Source organism: Daktulosphaira vitifoliae, unplaced genomic scaffold, assembly GCF_025091365.1.
Source record: "Daktulosphaira vitifoliae isolate Bord-2020 unplaced genomic scaffold, ASM2509136v1 Scaffold_4, whole genome shotgun sequence".
Lineage (NCBI taxonomy): Eukaryota > Metazoa > Arthropoda > Insecta > Hemiptera > Phylloxeridae > Daktulosphaira > Daktulosphaira vitifoliae.
The window spans coordinates 2294215-2316357 of NW_026099575.1; the positions used below are offsets into that span (position 1 = coordinate 2294215).

The 22143-nt window shown below is 26.3% G+C and overlaps 2 protein-coding genes across 3 annotated transcripts in view; both read right to left on the reverse strand.

Moving 5' to 3' along the window:
- LOC126905339 (DNA damage-binding protein 1) overlaps positions 1-22143 on the reverse strand; it is a 98547-nt gene that overhangs the window by 67644 nt on the left and 8760 nt on the right. The window contains exons 12-19 of one of the 2 annotated variants that reach the window (XM_050684942.1): positions 21259-21382; positions 20937-21171; positions 20604-20869; positions 17185-17355; positions 16999-17108; positions 16336-16505; positions 15621-15847; positions 14167-14474 (exon numbers count right to left, since the gene is read on the reverse strand). In XM_050684942.1, the coding sequence (XP_050540899.1) occupies positions 14376-14474; positions 15621-15847; positions 16336-16505; positions 16999-17108; positions 17185-17355; positions 20604-20869; positions 20937-21171; positions 21259-21382 (1402 nt within the window). In that variant the 3' untranslated portion in view covers positions 14167-14375. Of the gene's footprint in view, positions 1-14166; positions 14475-15620; positions 15848-16335; positions 16506-16998; positions 17109-17184; positions 17356-20603; positions 20870-20936; positions 21172-21258; positions 21383-22143 lie in introns of those variants that run through there. The other variant, XM_050684943.1, reaches the window with a different exon arrangement.
- On the reverse strand, positions 1577-11453 carry LOC126905360 (superoxide dismutase [Mn], mitochondrial). The gene is made up of 5 exons (XM_050684998.1): positions 11286-11453; positions 10401-10594; positions 9805-9918; positions 1928-2107; positions 1577-1864 (listed from the first exon to the last, which is right to left on the reverse strand). The coding sequence occupies exons 1-5, from the start codon at positions 11318-11320 to the stop codon at positions 1716-1718; spliced, it is 672 nt and encodes a 223-aa protein (XP_050540955.1). The 5' UTR covers positions 11321-11453; the 3' UTR covers positions 1577-1715.

Sequence of the window (22143 nt, forward strand, 5' to 3'; positions counted from 1 at the left end):
ACCCACGCGTCAAATTCGACCTTACTGCCCTCTGCCGGCATAACAGGTAAAATAGGCTTGTTCTTGCCGCATATCAACTTGTGTTGCACCAACGCTTGTTGACCCCGAAGAATATGCTTTTTAGGCTGATCATCAAAGCTGGTGAAGAAACGTTTGCAAGTGTATATGCGGCATTTGTGATTAGTTTTTTGGCTGCGCACGAGCCTCGAAAAATCGGAAATGTACGCGTAATGTGATTTTTCAGAGTCACCGATGTACAACAGGTCAAAATAATTCTATTGCTCTTGGTCGGCGACTCTTAGAGGATACACCAACCACTTCATCTTAACGTCATCTCGTTCCAAGCCGTATTGAACACGTATGTGACAGGATACAGTGCGTTTAACCGGTTATATAGTAAAATAATAAAATGCGTAGGCGTGAAAAAAGACAACGTTGCCATTTTTCTCATAAAATGTATACGACAGTGACCATTAATATATGGTAACATATTTGACGTTGGAAATTTGATTACCTAAGCATCTGACATCCGATGATAAGATTCATACGACAATAATCATTACTTTGCGGTGACCTCTTTGATGTTTGAAATATGCTGACCTAAACGTCTGGTAACCGATGATAACATTCTTAGAAACTACGAAAATGTCATAACGACAGACGTTGTCATTGTTTTCATAAAATGCTGACGCCTATGAACGTTATAATATAGTAATACATTTGAAGTCTGAAATATGGTGACCTAAGCGTCTGGTAACCAACGATAAAATACTATGTAAAAAATAAATGCATTCGACAATGATCATTACTGTGCGGTGACCTCTTTGATGTTTGAAATATGTTTATCTAATAGTCTGGTAGGCAATGATAAAAATTCTTAGAAAAAGATAACTTTGATAAAACGCAGACTCCAATTATTTTTCGTAAAATGTAGACGGTAATGTGGGTTATAATATGGCGGTACCTTTGATGTTTGAAATATGCTTAGCTATGCGTCTGGTAGCCAATGATAAAATTTTTAGAATTTATTTATTATATACAATCTATAGACGTGCAGCAAGTTTGTTTACGTCGAGTTTCATCCCCCCCCGACTTAGGTTAGTTTTCATTGGGTGTCACCCATTATGCGCGCGTCATACCATATTGTTTTGATTCGGTTTACCCACTTAGATGTTATCACCGAAGTGTTATTACCAATGATTGTATGTAGGACGTTCTCGACGGTGACAATTACTTGATTGTAACCACCGATAACATCATAGTTTGTTAACAAGTCGTTCAAGGAAAAGTCAAGAAAAAGTGTGGTGACGGCGGCCACAACTTGACGTACACTATTTCAATAAAAAATTCTCAAATTAAATATAATAAAATAAAATGTTATAAAATAAAAATTGGGGTGAGGCGGGGGGGCTTAGAATCCCCTAAATTATATACCCTACTTATATATATTTTGATATGTATTCAAACCTTAACTGAAATAAAATTTTTTTTAATAACTGTAACTTTAAAAAATCGTCATGATAAATTATTTTTTTATTAATAAAATTTTAAATAAAAAGAAATACACATTAAGAAATTCATTGAGAAATCATGCTCTATTATAAATAAAATCATAACAATTTCACAATATTAATAGAAAAATGTTGAAAACAAATGCATTTTGTAATTTAAAGCAATTTAAAAAAAAAATTTAAATATTAATAATTAAAACATTTTTATTGGCTTATTGCATCATTATAACGTTTTGATACGGCTTCCCAGTTAATAACATCAAAAATTGCATTAACATAGTCAGCACGTACATTTTTATATTGTAAATAATATGCATGTTCCCAAACATCAATTCCAAATAGAGGATAAAGCCCTGAAATTGTTTAAAATTATAATTAAAATTTGTTTAAAATTTAATACTGAAAAATTTATTTACCTGTAGTAGCAAATAATGGATCTTGATTTGGGCATGATATTGTAACTAATTTTTTATTCTTTTGATTATAGCCCAGCCAACCCCATCCTGATCCTTGAACAGCCACTGATGCAGCCGACAAATTATTTTTAAATGCTTCAAATGAACCAAAGCTTTGTATTATTGCTTTATCAAGATCGCCTATGAATAAAAAAAAATGTATAGCTCAAACTATAAAACATCGAAGTACCAAAACAAATCTATACTTAAGAAAAGGTATAAGTCTAGTTTTCAGGCACCTTTTTTCGAATTTAGTTTCAATATGTAACTGAGAAGCAATTGGTTTTACTTAGCTGTTTTTTTTTTTTTTGTATTTTTGTACCTGTCATTACTTCTGCTTTTAATGGACTGAATTTTTTCAACAATACTTCAAAAGATAGCAAAACATATCTAGTTGAAGTTATCAGTCCAATAATTTAAAAAAATTTCCAATAGTCCCAGTAATAAAAAGAATTATCGCGAAAATGAACAATCGTAACACAGTCTATATTTATATTTTTAGTTTTCATTTTATATAAATATAACTCTTTGAAAGCTAGATAGATTATTGAAAATATCAATAATACTTAAAAAACTTGAGTTACTGAGGATGTTTGTTTTGAAAATTTAATCATTAAACAAAGTTCTGTGTGGCTTTTTTGATAATTTTCCTACATTAAATTATACAATGTACTTTAAAGTTAAAAAATGAAAAACTATCTGAAAGTTCAATTTTCAGAAGTTATTGAGCATTAATTAAATTCATAAATCAAAAAGGTACACTCAGTGTTACGGGTTCAGCAAACCTGAGGCCCCAAGCTTTGACTTAAGGAAAGTGGCGCTCCCATCGCATAATACATTGCAAAGTATATTGCAATAGCCCCACGCTGACCTTAAGTGGTTGGTGTAGAATGGTCCTCCAGGTTGGGGGTTTAGCGCAGGGATAACAACTCTGCCAAGTAGAACAATCTTTTTTCAGGACTCTAACACCAAGCCTCTGGATAGATTATTTGGAAAAATCACTGAAAATTGGAAATCGGATTTATTTTGTGGTACTTGGAATTTACGAACTTTATTTAAGCATTGAATTTAGTAAGAGTAGCAGAGAAGTATAAAATAAGATGTATTGCCCTGCAAGAAGTGAGATAGGAAGATGCAGGATCTAGTAAAATATCTCAAACAACCATCTATAACGGAAATAGTGAACAAGGACATAGATTAGGGACTGATTACGCGATACATGAATCAATAATCCACATAGTGAAGGATTTCAGGGATATTAACCCAAGAATTTCCACGCTAACACTAAGGACTAGAGATTTTCGAATAGTTCTAATTAATGCTCACGCAACAACCGAAGAAAAAGACGACGAAGAGAAGGAAGAGTTTTACTCTATATTAAAAAACGTAATGGATACAGCAGTTGGTGATGTTAAAGTAGTTCTAGGTGATTTTAACGCTAAAATCAGTAAGGAAGTGCTGTATAGAGCGGTAATCGGGACACATAGCCTACATGAAGCTTCGAATGACAACGGTATGAAGCTAATTAATTTTGCAGTAGGAAAAGGACTTTATATAAAAAGCACTATGGTCCCGCGCAAGGAGATTCATAAGTACACCTGGGTATCCCCTGATGGAAAATATAAGTATCAGATAGACCACGTTCTGGTAAATGAGAGGTTTAAGAATGGAATTACTAATGTTCGAACATTACGTGGGGCAGACTCTGACTCTGATCATTTACTAATGGGTCTTTTGATACGTATAAAGCTAAAAAAGCACAATAAATGTAATGCAACATCCATGAGAAGATATGATGTGAAGAAGTTGGAAGACAAAAGGATTCTCAAGGATTATAACAGCACAACCAAGAAGATTTTTGAAGAGAAGTAGATAAAACATATCAGTGATGTGAATAAAATATGGAATGTCAAAGATACTATAGAAGCATCAGCGACGGGAGTAATAGGAACAAAAAGAAAGGTATCAAAAGTGTGGTTCAATAATATATGTGAGAAAAAGAACAAGGTTTATTACACGACGAAAGGAAGCAGATAATATTTTAAGATATGAGAAAAGAAAATTTGTGTGTAACTTGCTTGAAAGGACAGAACAATATTTTAAAGCAAATAAAATACGTGATATGTATAAGACAATTAAGAATATAAGTGGACTTTTCAAAAGAAGCGAACGTTTTATTAGAGATAGTAATGGTTACTACAGATGAAGATATAGCTAAAGAATGGGAGAAATACTTTGGAGAGCTACTGAACTGTGATGATATATAGTAATGATGGACGAATATCAAGATAGAATTAAACGGCTCTGTTAAAGACTTAATGATGAAGCACAGAAAGTAGGACTACAAATGAATGAACAAAAATCTGAATATATGATTATAGGTAGACAAAATTGGATGGATCACGTTTTGGAGGTAGATCATTTTAAATTTAAGAGAGTCAATTCTTTCAAATATCTTGGCTCAATTGTGAGTGAAAAAAATGATATCACCAAGGAAGTAGCTGCGAGAATCCAAGTGGGAAACAGGACTTATTATGGTTTGGAGACACTATTAAGTTCTAGATCATTATCAAGAGAGATAAAGAGAAATTTATATATCAGTGTAATACGACCAGTGATATTGTACGGATCAGAAACCTGGGCACTAAGGAAATCAGATGAGAATAAGTTCTTAATACTAGAAAGGAAAATATTACGGAAGATCTTCGGTCCCATAAAATATGATACCACAGGAGAGTGGAGAAGAAGGAAAAATATACCTACAAGAAATTTTTAATGAAAATAACATAGCAGAGACGATCAAGAAAAAAAGGTTGCGATGGGCAGGGCCTGCAATGCGAAACCAGAACTCTCTACTAAGAATGATGTTGGAACAGAATCCAGTAGGAAAAAGGCTCTTGGAAACACCAAAATTGAGATGGCGAGATATAGTTAAGAGGGATATAGAAGACTAAGGAGGCGAAGCAAACTGGAAGGATTTGGTGATAAATAGAGATGGCTGGAGAATTGGTTGTGAGACGGGATGGTCCTAGCGGCTGATTAATCAAAGAAAGAAACTTTTAATAAAATTAGCATAGTTTGACATTTTTTTGCATAGTAATGGATCATTACACCATTCAAAACTAAATCAAACTTAAAGTTTCATAATGTATTATACGATTAAAAAAAGAAATTATGTTCTGAAAAAATATCCTACGTCAGATTAAAGATAGAACAATGTACTTTAAGATGAAAAACTATTCAAAATGTAGGTCTTTAAAACAAAAATTCATAGGATTTTAAGAAAAATGTCTTATTTTGTAATATTTTGCATAGTAACAAAATACTTATATAATTCTAAATTAGTACAAATTGAAGCCTTTATAATACATGAAACAAAAAAAAAAAAATATTCCGATAACTTGTACTCTGTAAGTAATTAACCTATAAAGACAAAACCATGTAATTTTTCGTAGATGTATTAAATTTTAGATTCGATGCGAATGCGTTTTAGAATGTTTTTTATTTTTTTGTGTTCGTTACCACTTTTTTTATGATCTCACCAAACCGATTTCTTTCAACAATACGTCAAATTGTATCTAGTTGAAGACATTACACTTAAAAATTGAAAAAAATTCCCTCGTTCCCCGCAAATGGGGGAAATATCNACAAATCGTATCTAGTTGAAGACATTACCCTTAAAAATTGAAAAAAATTCCCTCGTTCCCCGCAAATGGGGGAAATATCCAAAAAAATTACAAATTTAAAAATCGCTAATTTTCGAAATTTTTTCACTTTTTTTTCTTAAAACTTCCATAACTTTTTGAAAAATCAACAAATCAACATAATTTTTTTTTATACTAAAACATTAGATATCTACCTTTCATTTGATATCATTTTTTTGAAAATCTATCACGTAACATGCTCATTAGGGGGCATTTAAAATAGCAACTTTTTTACCAAAATTAACTTTTTCAACTTAATTTTTGAAAATGTTACGGAAATACTGCGTACTTCAAATATATATCAAATTAAAGCTTATTTTATGTACTATAAAATGAAAAAAAAATTTGTCCCGACCCTTTTTCTTCTGCATGAAAATGGCTGCAGTAGTTAAAAAAACGCTATTTTTGTGTTAAAATGTTCGATTTTAAATTTTCAACTTAAAAATGCTATAGCTTTTTGAAAAATTTATATATCAGTACAATTTTTTTTTTTCTAAATACATTATAAGTACATCTTTCATTTGACATACTTTTTATTAAAATTGAACAATTTCCCCTTATATAGGGAACATCCAAAACTTGAAATATTGTAAAAAACATAGATCTTTTTCAACTTAATTTTTGAAAATGTTCCGGAAAGTCTGACACTTTTATATATATCTTAAATTAAAGCTAATGTAATGTACTTTATTATGAAAAAAATTAATTTCTGACTTAATTTTGTCTTCACGGTGAAAATGGCTAACAAAAGCTATTTTTGTGTGAAAATTCTCGATTTTATTTTTTACAATTTCAACTAAATAATGCTATAACTTATTGTAAAGTGTATGGATCAACACAATTTTTTTATGAGAAATAATATTTATATACCTTTTTCATTCGACACGCTTTATCTTAATCAGGATAGCTTCTGGAAGAATCCATCAAGTTTTTAAAGTTAAACACTATCTACAGATTTCATCGAAGCGTTTTTAATGATACTGATTTTAATCACTGTCAGATATAAATAAAAACTAGTTTTAAATTTGTCTAACGCTAGAACATGAATATGAAAAAGCCATTTTCACCGTGAAGACAAAATGAAGTCAGAAATTAATTTTTTCATAATAAAGTACATTACATTAGCTTTAATTTAAGATATATATAAAAGTGTCAGATTTTCCGGAACACTTTCAAAAGTTAAGTTGAAAAAGTAAATTTTTGTGAAAAATATGTTATTTTGAATCCCCCCTATGGGCTGGTAAAGGGTTAAATTTATAAAAATAATATACCAAGTGATAGGTAAACACATCAATCATCTATAAAAAAAAATTATATTGATATGTTCATTTTTGAAAAAGTTATGGCTGTTTTTAGTAAAAAAAATTGAAAAAACCCAACACAGGGGGATCATGGCACAGTGGTGACGTGGCATAGTTAGATCAAGTATAATGATATCTGACAGTGATTCAAGTCACTATCATAAAAAACGCTTCGATGGAAATCTTTAGATAGCGTTTAATTTTAAAAAAATTGGTGGATTATTCCAAAAGCTACATGATCTGCTAGTTCCTTATTAATATCCTGATTAAGATAAAGTATGTCGAATGAAAAAGGGATATAAATGTCATTTATATCTAAAATATTGATATTTTCTGATAAATTTACAGTAAATTGTAATTATACAATTTCCTGACTGCATATTAACCTTAACAATACTATTTTTTTATTCTCATAAAATTTTCTATTTAATAATGTAAATTTCAAACTTGAAGTTAAGCTAAAATTTATGGTAACAAATTCAACATTTTATTATAATAAACTTTCAAAAAATCAACTTTAAAATACTAAAAAATGGGTTAATAAATATATTTTGCACTGATTATTTTTAAAATATTAAAAATGAAAATCTGTAATAATTTAAAAACAATTATTTGTGTTTTTAATAATTTTTTTATTGTAATAAATAATTTCAAAAGAAATATTATTAATTTCTATGTAATTCTTTGTATTTAAATAGATGTTACAATTGAAATATTCAAAACTATTTTCCTTATAGTTTTTAACTAATTAGTAATAATATCTAAAATTATTGGTGATGGAAAAAATATAATTACTAATTTGAAATTAGTACAAAAAATTGAATAATAAAACTATCTTTTTTACTCTGATAAAAATTTTTTGCATAACATTTAATCATAACAACAAATTATTATCTAAAAAGTTCTATGTCAAGCCCTTCAATTTTTATAAATGTTTGCCATAAAAGTAATAACTACTTTATAATTTTTTATAAATTCATTGAAAAATTTATAATACTAAATTATTAAATATCAATTTCATACTACATTGAATTGCTTTAATAGATATTAATAATAAGTTATACTTATAAATCAACTACTAATTAGGAATAATAATAGAAATAGGAGTTATTTTGCTTTTAGAATAATCAACCAATTTTTTTTTAATTTAAGACTATCTACAGATTTGCATCGAATTATTTTTTATGATAGTGATTTTAATCACTGTCATATATCATCTAAACTGGACCCATCTATACCACGTCCCCACTGTGCCGCGACCACACTGTACTGGTTTTTTTTTATTTTATTATGTTACAAATATGCAACGAAATATTTAACAACAGTAATTTTAATTACCATTAAATATTTATTTATACTAATCTAAAAAATATCTTAACTCCACTTTACAAAATATATGTTTTTCAAAAAACGCAAAAAGCTAACAATATATTCAACCATAAAATTAAAAAAAAAATGTAGCAATGTAATACCATTCAGAAAACATTGATATAAACATTAACGACAAAGAGAAGGAAGAAAATAAGGAAAAGGAATAAAATTGAAATTATTTAAATTATACTTAAAATGGAATAAAAAATGAGCTTAATACAAAAACCAATGTGTGTTACAAATACGCTTGTTTAAAGTGAAACTTCTTTCAAATTCCTCCAACTGATAGAATATTAAGTTTGTATTGTATCATACTATATTTTAACACCCCATTTGGACAAATTTTTTTATGCACAATCAAAATTAATTAAAATTAAATTATTTAATACATTTTAAATAAAAATCACTTTAATTTTCGAAAATATAGTACTAAATTATAATATAAAATATAATTTAAAGACGACCATCACCAACAGTGATGCCGATCATGCGCTTGATATTCTATTTTTTTTTCAGACCCTCTATAAAAAAGTTTTACTTCAAAAAAAATACCTGATATATCCAACTTGCCACTACTAAAGATTATAGCACACTGATGAACGTGTCAACACATATTTTTGTATAGATTGTAAACGATCATAATCAATAAGAACAATTCATATCTATTATATAAATATATAAATCAAGTGTATTACAATGACTACTATTTCAGAAAAATGAACACCTGTAAATAATGACTGTCTCCATTTAAAGTTAGCTGACAAAATAACCTATAACTTTAAAATACTGTAAATTTGAACCACTTGCTTCTGCTTAAAAGTTTTTACATTATATTAATATACAATAAAAAATAAAAATTGAAAAAAAAAAGGGTGCCCGGTAAACTGGACTTATACCATATATATATATATGGTATACTAAAGTAGTACATTTGAGTTAGACTACCAATAATAAAACCTCATTAATCTCTAATACCAACAGCTACAAAGCAGCCCAATATAAGAAAAAATTTTAGTAGATGTGAAAATAATAATTAGCTCAAATTTATGAAAGTATCTATACAATTTAAAAAAGAAATAAATTGTTAGTTGGAATATGTCATATATCCCACTGGGAGATATAAACAATTGTTTAAACACTGGTTTTTATCAAATTTTATATACTACAATTTTGATGAACTATATTTAAAAAGTATAGTAAAAAAGATGTTGTGACTGAGTTAATCATTAGTGACGAAACACATATTGTCTATAGTTTAAAACACGGTAATAAGCAGCTGTATATACTAAATGAGAAATCAGCTCACTAACTGAAATGACCATCTCTTTCTACAAGGACACAATAACTATTAACTCTATAGTATACATGCTTAAGAAACTTTCATTATGTATCTAAAAGACAACTTATGATGGTGAAAATATTTTTTAGAATTAAACATAAATTTTGATAGAACTTTACTAACTTGATCGTTGTGAAGAACAAGGGGATAGAGTTTCCCAGAAAATTGTGTGATTAATATGTCCACCTCCATTAAATCTTAAAGCAGGCTCCAAGCTAATAATTGTATTAGTATCACCTAAAATGCATATAAATTTACATATTACTTATGCTGACAATGTTTCATTCAAATGGTAATGTGTACAAACATTTTTTTTTCAGGAGCTACAAAAAAAGTATTATCATATAATTCTTAAATTTTAATTATTATAGTTTTGATCACTTATGTTTAATATTTACACAGAAAAAAATATTAAATATAGATTTTTATCTTTGCTAAAAGATCCCGAGTTTGTTCCCCAGAAAGCCAACAAGATTTTTCTTGTAATTTTCTCATTGGTAGTATCAAGTCTCTGGTACAAACCAGATTATACCCATCCCATTCATCATTGGTTTTTCCATAATTTGTAGATACTATTTTACCAGTTTTTACATCTAGATTTTCTGAATTGTTGATCCCAAAAATATATTTTTTTGATTTTACAAGGTATATTCTCTTAGAATGAACAACGTAAATATAGAAAACAAATTAAATAATATTTCTAATAAACAAAAACAAACCTTTTGACACAGCACTTTCTAGTTTTTCAATTGTATTGTTATAGTTTACCACATAAGTATTATGATGTTTTTGATGATGAATTTCCATTATTTCCCGGGATATTGTAGGTTCCAGATCATGATATTCAAATTTAAGTGAAGGAAGTGTAGCTTTATACCTTACTTGAGGTGTAAATAGGATACCCAATGGCTGACTAAAAAAAAATTATAAATAAGATATAATAATTTGTACAGTACTTACAGGGACTAATTACGCTAATTGATGATTGATCAGCAAAACTTTGTTATGTCTTAAAATATATTTTTTTGCAGAATAAATAAAATATAGAATGAGGTTTAAAGTTTGTCATACAGGAGTAATATAAATATTTGCAAATTATGATTTGATCAGTAAAAAATACATAAACTAAATATGATTTTGTTTATGTAATATGTGTAGTTTTAGAGTGTAATTATTCTTTATAGACCTAACAAAATAGTAAAAATAATTAAAATTATTAGTAGTGATCACAATGGATAAATGCATTAGTACTAAATAATGAATGAAAAACGGAACTTCTAAATTTGAGAAAAGCACAAGTCTTATTATAATACTTAAACTAAGGTAGAATTAGGTATAAATGAATAACAAAACAAGTCATACTTATTACAAAAACAAATGGGAATGTTAGGATAGTTAGCTACATACCAAACTCCAGTTATATAATATAATGAACTACTAACAATGTAAAAATAATTTTTTTTTTCATTAAAGTTTTAATAAAAATTAAATAGTATTAAAGTATATTTTATTTTGAGTCAGTATTTGTAACTTCAAAATTAATATTTATGTACTTTATAGAACATATAAATTAATAACAATTAATGAATATTAATTAAAAATACCTTTTGAATAATGATTTCACAATTTTAGTAGCCATAATTATGTTTTTGACTGTAAGAAACAAATGATCGTTGAAATAAGTATAATTTATATTATTATCAACAAACTAAACATAAAATAAAAAGAATAGTATTTTTCAGGTTTTACCGGCTAGGCCATATAAAAATGTCCTTGCATTATCAATATTTGGAATGATGTATAAAAACAGCAGTTATTATAAAATGATAAGGACCTATTAAAGAAAATTGAGCGAGTAGTAAAATTACTTACTTAAAATCTTAAGAATTAAATAGTTAGTGTTATACAAAGTGTATTTTAATCACTTGAACGAGTAGGTAACTCTGATCAGTAAAGTGAATAAATAGAGAATTTTTTTCGTTTTCTCTAAAATGAATTTTTTTCTTTTAAATAACTTAATAAGTTATTTAATAAAAAATATAAAAAATTATGCTGCTTAATTTTCTGAAAAGTTCTTGTACAAATAAATAAGGGGTCGCTCAATTTTTATTGAAAATGTATCATGACGGTATATAATTTTTCCCATATTTTTGTACAAAACTCATAAACATTCTAAACCATAATTATGGTTTTACTATAAATAAAATAAATTTTGTGTTTTATTATATTATTAAAAATTTTTAATAATATGGGACAAGAATTATTCTAAACATTTTAATTTAGATATTGGTTTTGACTGTTAATGAGTTTTTTTTTTTTAATTAAAATATGAGACAAATTGCGACCCGTTTTTAATAAAAATCGGGGTATTACTCTTTATATGAGAAATTGGCGGAAAATATTTATAAGATATATATCCAAAGAATAAATTTCTGTTTGAATTATGGAATTTATTATTATTATTATTATTGTTTTTATAAGGCGGGCATTAGTTCTTAAATTTTGAAATTCGACCATCTGACACCCAAAATAATTTATTCATAAAAAATAAAGTTATATAGAATTGGGTCAAGATTCATTAACTCTTTCACATGTCATAAGAGGTTTAAAATTGAACACTAGGTGTAATTTTCTATTTTTTTTTTTTTTTTGTAAATTATTAAAAAATTGACTGTTAGTGTAAAATGGATTATTAAATTAATCATTCATCCAATAATTACCTATTAAAAATGTTTGTACAATTTAAATTAAAAATGACTACTTTATAAAAATATGTTTATATTTAATAAACTTTTCATCATACGACTAAATATGACATATTTATACAAATATTATTTATTCTTAAATATTTAAAAAATTACGTTCTATAAAAACGTTATCTATAACCCTATTTTGATAAGTCGATATTAAGAAAAAATTCTAAAGATTTTTACTAGTTAAAATCCAAGAAAATAATCGCTATACATTCTCCACTCTACACCTTTTTAAAATCTTTAAATGCTGATATCTTAAAAAAGTAATAATACAAAACTAGTTATTGATCAGTCAAAACTTCATTTACACCATACTACATTTAATAGAAAAACAGTAATAATGAGTTCTCATTTAACTTTCAAAGTTGCCCCGAAATTTTACCCTCAAGAATAATTTTTCTAACAATAAACCAAAAATATTACAATGGTTTATAAAAATTAATTAATTTCTAATCTATACATTTTTATAAAAAAGAAATTTTTTCGACGACTTTTCTTCTATCAATGATCCCCGTAGTTAAAAAAACCAGCACAATGAGAATGCAGTGTAATAAACCAAAAAGAAAAATATCAGGTAAAGTAAGGTACAGTTAAGTTATTTAAAATAATAATAATAGTAAAAAATAAAATAATAAAAGAGATAAGGGCCACTATAAGTTGAATTAATCAATATTTGTAGGTTTTGCTCTTTAATATTGAGATTTGTCCCTAAGAATCTTGGGGGGAGGCTCTAAAGGGTAGCTTAGAATGCTACCCTCTTAATACGGCTCTGATGATGTTCTTGTTTTTAACAAAATAAAAATGAGGCTATGTATATTAATTGGAATGGAGCAAGAACAAATGTTTTGAAGTTTGGAACTTACATACCTCTTAACTCAAATTATTTGCATCTATGACGACTTGTGTGTATGTGTATATGTTATGTACATTTTTTATAAGAAAATAAACTCATAGCAATAATAATAAGTAATTATCATTGGTTTTAACTTTTAATTATACTTTTATTGTCAAATTATTTAATTTATTAGCCATTTTTAAAAAAACGGCTGAATCTAACGAAGTAAGTGGTTGGTCGATTGCCACACTGTAAATTTAGATAAAACATATTAAAACAAAAAGAAAAACATCTTGACCTCTTATTTGAACAATTATAGATCTACGTTTAAATTAGTAGAATTTTCGTAATTTTTTTTTTCAATTCCTTTATTAATAATGGTACTGAAGCGTTATGTTATTGATGTTAGTCACTTTCAGATTTGAATCTATAGTAGATTTTCATTATACTGGTCCTTTTTTTAATTATAATATTATTACTTAAATAGTTGTAGGGCCTTGATTATTGGACTATTAAATTTGTGACCGTAACATAATAAGATGAAAAATACTATTGTTGTTATTATTGAAGGTTTACGAGATAACAAACCAAAATGAGAAAAAGATTAAGTATTAAAATACCCCCGTTTTATGTGCTATTTATCTTAATTTAAATATGTTACTTTACATCACAAAAAAATTATTTTTGTAGTATAAGAACCTCCAACTATACTAAAAATGAAGTAATTAAATTAATTTATACTACTCTGACCAATACAAATGATATCGTTTATTGTATAAGTACTTAAAAGTAATTTAAATAAGAAGTTAAATGACAACTAATACTTAAATATATAAAGGAGTATAAAATTATTGTATTATCAACTGCATTTTTATAATGACAAAATATTTTGGATGATTTAAAAAGTTATTTAAAATTTTATTTACGTTTTTTTTTCAACAATATAGAATTTAACTAATATTGAAAAATAAATTAATACATAGTTGCAAAATAAAAATGAATCGTAATATATACAAAACATGGTATATACAAAAGTAAACAAAGTGTTTTATTCAAATTAAATTACTATATTAATCAATTAGCAAATTAAAAAAAATAATTAAAAATTAATGTATTCTTGTCAAATCTTCTACAAGTTTTATGACATCACTGAGACCAATCTCTGTATCTTTAGTAATTTTTTTGAATTGACAGTCATATGAACTCTAGTAAATATTCATGCAATGAAAGCAAATTAAGAAAGTTAAATAAATTAAAATTGTTTTGGAATTTTTACATTATCTACATTATACAGGATCATTTCTTAACTACACGTCATTTGACATCTTTAAAGATGGAATGTTAAATAAAGTTTTATATTTTTTTAATCATATAATTTTTATAAAATTATTCAGTTATATTTCCTCTTTTGTAATTTAAAATTGAATTTAAGTTTTCTTAAATGAGTCTTCTATTGAAAATTAAAACAATTAAAATTTATGATAACTTTCGACCCAGTAATTTCGAAGTTATTATTTAAAATATTAACTGAGGGCGAATCACTGGTAAGACTATTTTTATTATTAGGCATTACTTGCCTATTCAGATATTAAATTATTCATAATTTATGAAATATTAGTTCGACATTTGATAGTATCTAGATAGTATATATTATTTAGATTATTCACCTCTATGCAGAGTATAAGACTCATTTTCTCAAAAACAAGTGAATATTTTAAATTACTGTAAAGAACATAAGTTTTTGACTCAAAAAAATGTAAAATAATATGTAGTCAAATCATTTTTTTTATCTGATCAACAAATAGAAATTCATCATTATTTTAGTTTTTTAAAACTGGAGACAACATTTATCTGTTTCAATTCAATTAAATTGTAATTAGTTTCATTTTAAAATTTAAAATAGAATTATTTTTTTACAAAGAAAATAATTAATGATTTTTAATTTAAATATTGTTATTTTAATTTGAATAATTTTTTAATATTTAATTGTTCATAATCATGATTAAAATTCAGATTAGGGATGTATTAACTACAACTTTGGGAAGTTAAACTAATCTTAATTAAATTAAGAAAAATTTGGCCAACCTATATTGAAAAATGTCATTAAAATTCCCAAACTCTAAACCTATCTTACTAGGATGAATTAAAAAATTTTAGGTAGAGGAAAACAACAAAAATTGGTGTTATTCGCTGTGTATCTTGGTTTACTTTTTCCATAACTTTGTCCTTATATATAAAAAAACAAAACAGTTCAGGAAATTTCTCAAATTTCTGGTAAGCCATTTTTTTAATTTAAAAATTAGGACAATTTGGGACCACTTAAACTTTGAATTGAAAAATATTGATTATACCTTAAGCCCTTCAATAACAGAATTCATCTCAGATTTTGGTAAATCTAAGAAACTTTCTATTAAATCACCATCAACAAATCCTTCTGCTGGTTCTGTTCTTATTTCAGTATGATAACTTCTCCAATATTGGTGCTTGATTTTGCCGACTCCTTTAATTGCATTAGATAAACTATCTTGAAGGTCAGTTAAGAATTCAAACATTTTTGGACTTAACTGTGTAACTAATCCTACAGAAAAATTAATATTTTGCATTATTTTTTGGACAAAACTTTTTGTAGTGATGAAATAGCATATTTACAGTTTAATATTAATCAGGTTGTACCCAATCATTAGAATAAGAGCTTAGATTTTAACAGTTTTGGTAGGTATTGCCAATTAAGCTCTTATTTAATTTTCCGTAATACTAATTACTAATAGAGCAAATAGCTTAATTTTAAGTAGTGTCAATAAGTGATTTGTAATGTTAACTAGGACCCATGAATCATTTTTTGTAAAAATATTTAATTATTATTAACATTTTTAAACGTTTTTTTTCAGCTATAAAAATGTAATTTTTACAAGTAGGTATTAGACAGTAAATTAATTTGAAATAAATAAACAATTAAAAAAATATAATTACATTTTATTATTAATTCAGTTAAATAAAACCATAAAAAAAGTAAAATAGTAAAATAATTATTTTGTTTATAATTAAAAAAATATATATTTTTCTTACCTAAGGCTCCACTACATGTTCCATAAAGTATTCCCCCTTGAATTGATACATATGTATCTGTGAAATGTTGCATTACTAATGAACCATGGCGGAAAACATTTACTAAATCGCCTAAATGAAACTGACCAATTTCTTGTAGTTGATGTCGGTCTTCATCACTAGTTAAAGTACTAAAAAATGGAGTTTTAATGATATTTATGACACATCAGATAAAAACAAAAAAAGAATTCAATTTAAATAGTTATTTAAATAAGGTTTAGAAACCTAGTAATTTAAAGTAAATGAAGAATGGTATTCTATATTGTGATATGATTGTAATTATTATAAAAGATAATAAAAATGTTATTATATAGTTAATGTCTAAATTAAGTTCTACTGCAATGTCATAATTTACAATATAATATCATCAATTGGGAAATTAAAATTTTTAATTTTTAATAGTAAATTAAAATTTTTGTCTCAAGTAATTATGAATATTTAAAAATTATAATTATAGAAAAATCTCTAGAGAACAAATTTTTATTAACTTAATCAGTTTGACATCAAAATATAAATAACTAAAGAACTTTAAATTATGAAAAACTGTTAACAGTCATTCATTAATGATGGTGCGCTACACATAAAATATTATTTATTAAAGTATTATTTATAGTATTGATTTACCTATCTTTTTGAATAATAAATAAGTTTTTATCATTTTCAGCTCCAATAAAAATGTCATCATCAACTATTTCTATTGCTGTTGACCATTTAGGACAGTAATCTCTAGCAATCTAGTAGTTAAAAAAGAAAAATGTATACATAAATAGACGAACAGTGAATAGTTAATAAAAAAATAAATAAATAAACCTCTTCAAAACTGCCCTCCATTGTTTTGTATTGTAATAAAGTTAATGATCGCATCAAATCGCCACAAATAATAAAATCTCCTTTGGTTTTAACAAAGAGCGCAACAATATTATTAAAATGACTACATTCAAGTCTCAATTCCTTTTCAGCAGTCCATTCAAAGAGACGCACCTAAATTTGTTAATCACTAATTAAACTACTAATAAACTATTGCCATTATTAAGTTTAGACTAAGCTATAAAATGAACCAATAAAGGTACAATTTTGACTCCTGAGGCATATAAAAAATATTTTGTAGGCATCAATGTTGTCATAATTTTTAATAATTCTCTAGTTTATATATTATTAATTTTTTTTTTTTTTAAATTTAATCTATGTTGTGGTTTACAAACAATAACCTAATTTTTATTCTTTTTTTTAAAATCAGACCACTTCCCCTCTAGAGAAGACATTCAAAACTTGAAACATACATATAAAAAATAGAACTTTTTCAACTTATACTTGAAAATTATCCAGAAATACAACTAAATTCAAACATATGTTAAATTAATGTTTGTTACATACTATAATTTATTGAAAAAAAAAAATTTGTCTCAACAACTTGTCTTCTCTATGTAAAAAACCTTCAAGGATAGACAAAGAATTGTTATCAGTGGGAGAGAGATGAAAGAATTATTGAATGGAATAGAAAATGAGTGTAGTAGAGATGAGAATGCTTAGATGAATGAGTGGAATGACTAGAGAAGATAGTATAAGGAACATATAAAAGGGAGTATAGATGTAGCGTTAATTGTGAATAAGATGAGAGAAAATAGACTTATACGGTTGGTCATGTTATGAAGAGAAAAGAATTAGCAGCTATGAGAACAGTTATGGAAATAAGCGTTGAAGGACGAAGAGGTAGAGGAAGACTAAAAAAAATATAAAGGATGTTATTGAATGAAATATCAGGACGGCTGATGAATGCATAGATGACGTGGGAGATTGTATCAATTTGAAACTTAGCATATGGGTGGCCAAATATTTTTAAATTTTTACCATAATGCATAAATAAAAATTATTCAACATTACTCAATTTTATAATTTTAATAACATTTTTATACCTAAGAGGAAGAGGTGTGAGGTCAAGAAATATTTAATAATAGTAATAGAAGCACCCACTCCTCATCTATAGTTATTACTTTAAATTGTTAATAACTCTGAAATACTGGTTCAAAAGTTGTTAATGAGTAGTTATTTTCTTAATTTGATCATTTTCTGTTTTAAAATCTAGTTATATATATATATATGTTTCCATTAAAAAAAACCCAGCACAGGGGGGTCGCGGCACAGTGGTGACGTGGTATAGATGGATCAAGTATAATGATATCTGACAGTGATTAAAATCACTATAAAAAAAAAACGCTTCGATGCAAATCTTTAGATACTGTTTAATTTTAAAAAATTGGTGGACTATTCCAAAAGCTACATGATCTGCTAGTTCATTATTAATATCCTAATTAAGATAAAGTATGTAGAATGAAAAAGGGATTATTAAAAAATATTATTTCTCATAAAAAAATAATGTTGATCCATACACTTTTCAATATGTCATAGCAATATAAAGTTAAAAATGTAAAAAATAAAATCGAGAATTTTCACACAATAATAGCATTCGGTAGCCATTTTCACCGTGAAGATAAAATAAAGTCCGAAATTTTTTTTTTCCATAATAAAGTAAATTACATTAGCTTTAATTTAAGATATATATAAAAGTGTCAGACTTTCCGGAACACTTTCAAAATTTAAGTTGAAAAAGTAAATTTTTTGTGAAAAAGTTGTCATTTTAAATCCCCCCCTGTAGGCAGGTAAAAAGTCAGATTTATAAAAAAAATATACCAAATGATAGGTAAAGACATCATGCATCTACAAAAAAAAGAATTATATTGATCCATACATCTTTCGAGAAGTTATAGCATTATAAAGTTAAAAATATAAAAAAGAATTTTTTTACAAAAATCGTATTTTTTTTATTAAGTTTAATGTCTGTTTTCACCGTGAAGATAAAATAAAGTCCGAAATTTTTTTTTCGCATAATAAAGTATATTACATTAGCTTTAATTTAAGATATATATAAAAGTGTCAGACTTTCCGGAACACTTTCAAAATTTAAGTTGAAAAAGTAAATTTTTTGTGAAAAAGTGGTCATTTTAAATCCCCCCCCTATAGCAGGTAAAGGGTCAGATATAAAAAAAATATATACCAAATGATAGGTAAAGACATCATGCATCTATAAAAAAAAAATTATATTGATCCATACATCTTTCAAAAAGTTATAGCATTATAAAGTTAAAAATATAAAAATGAATTTTTTTACAAATATCGTATTTTTTTTATAAACTTTTGATGTCTGTTTTTACCATGAAGATAAAATAAAGTCCGAAATTTTTTTTCTGCATAATAAAGTATATTACATTAGCTTTAATTTAAGATATATATAAAAGTGTCAGACTTTCCGGAACACTTTCAAAAGTTAAGTTGAAAAAGTTCTACTTTCTACATGCATTTTTTAGATTTGAACCCCCTTCGTATATAGGAAAATGGTCGGATTTAAAAAAACAGTATGTCAAATGAAAGATGTATATGAATACTAATCCTCATGAAAAAATCGTACTGATCCATACATTTTTCAAAAAGTTATAGCATAATAAAGTTAAAAATGTAAAATAAAATCCGAAAATTTTTTTTTTCATGATAAAGTATATTACATTAGCTTTAATTTAAAATATATATAAAAATGTCAGACTTTTCGGAACATTTTCAAAAGTTAAGTTGAAAAATATAATTTTTTTTGAAAAAGTGGTCATTTTAAATACCCCCTTGTGGACAGGTTAAGGTTTAAATTTATGAAAAAAATATGCCAAACGAAAGGTAATGATATTACACATTTATATAAAAAAGAATTGATATGTTCATTTTTGAAAAAGTTATGGCACTTTTAATTTAAAAAAATTGAAAAAATTTCGAAAATTAGCGATTTTTAAATTTGTAATTTTTTTGGAGGTTTCCCCCATTTACGGGGAACGAGGGCATTTTTTTCAATTTTTGAGGGTAATGTCTTCGACTAGATACAATTTGTGATCTTTTGACGTATCATTGAAAGAAATTGGTTCGGTGAGAGCTAAGAAAAAGTGGTAAGACACAAAAAAAAAAAAATAAAATAAACACATCTTAGTAAAACCAATACCTTCTCAGCTTCGCATCGAAGCTAAAATAAATTTGACACCCCTATACATCATAAGGAATATTTTATAACAGATAATTATGTGATTATAAGAAGATTATTAATATGTTATTATTTTAAGAAATATTTAGTGGTTAGCGCTAAAAGAATCACCTTGAATACAAGCATATTTTTAAAAATGTACAAAATAACTTACAGTACAATTAACTGCAGCTAAGAGTTTCCCATTAAATTCTGCCATTCCATAGCAAGCACCCTTGACCTCTTTTTCAGTTATTTGTGTTAATTTTGATGATGAATCATCCCAATAAAAAATTACGATACGCCCAACTTTGGGGTCCTGATCTTCAGGATTAACAACCGCTGTTCCTAAGATATAATAAGTAGTTGGATCTTCTCCTAATTTCGCAGATATAATACTTAATGCATATTCATTAGTTTTTAATTGGTGAGCATGTAACACTAAATTAAAAGTAACATATTTTTATAAAAATATTCATAAATAATTATAAAACATGATATTTTGTACCTTCAAAAGTATTTTGATCAAGTATTAGCATATTGTGTATTTCAACTTCAAGACCATATTCACTGTTTCCTATACTCAGTGATCCTTGATTACTGTTTGATGATGTAGCATTACTAGGAATACGATTACTCACTGCTCCAGAAATATTTTGAGCATTTGTACTGGCACTAGGTCTGGCAGGAACTAAGTTAATCCCTTCATGGACATCAATTCTCATTGTTATAACACCAAATGACTGAAATTAATAATTTTTGTATACATCAAATTAATGATAATAATAAAATAGACAACCTATATTTTTTTATAAAAATGATAAATATACTTTGCTGATTTCTTGATGAGCAATTCTTCTAGGTGCTTCCCCTAGAGGGATTGTGCGTATATGTAATTTTTGCATTTCATCAATAGTGCCAATAATAATAGAAGAATCAGTAGCCATAGCCAAACTATAATTATTTTATAAATATATGTATATTAATTAATTGAGATATATCAACATCCTTAAAATAATATTTTTTTCTAAAATGCCATCTGGAATGGGTACAGATTGTATATTAGTAAAATTAAAAAAATTATCTTGCATTTTGTAACAGATTTTTGCAGATAATTCTGTCATTTATATCTTGATGGATTTTACTAAGAGTGTAAAATTACAAAAAGGAATTGAGAGGTCTAGTGTAATGACTGTCTATCTTTATTTTTTGAAATTATTTGAAGATACAAAAAACTATATAGTTTTAGTATTTAACTCTATAGAGTGATTGTTTTATAAGCCATTCGAGTACTCACAAAATAAATACAATGTTAGAAAAAAAGTTTTGATTTTTTTTTAGTTACATATATTTTTTGATTTATCAGCTAATACTTATTTTTTAGAAATGTCCTTTATAACTTAAAGGGGTATCAATTTTATTTTTTTTAATAGAAACATATATATTTAAGTTGCAAAAAAATTTAATCAATAACAATTAAATTAATAATCAATAACAATTTTTGGACCAGCATTTCAGAAGTTATTAACAATTTAAAGTGGTTTAACAGCCTAAGCATCACAAGTAGGATGTGATGAGTTAGACAAGAAAGTTTTTTGGAGAGAAATGGATGAGATGATGCAAGAAATACCTGGTAATGAGGATGTGGTGATAGTTGGAGATATGAATGGATATAGAGGATAGGATATGAAAGAGTATATGGAGGGTACGGTTTT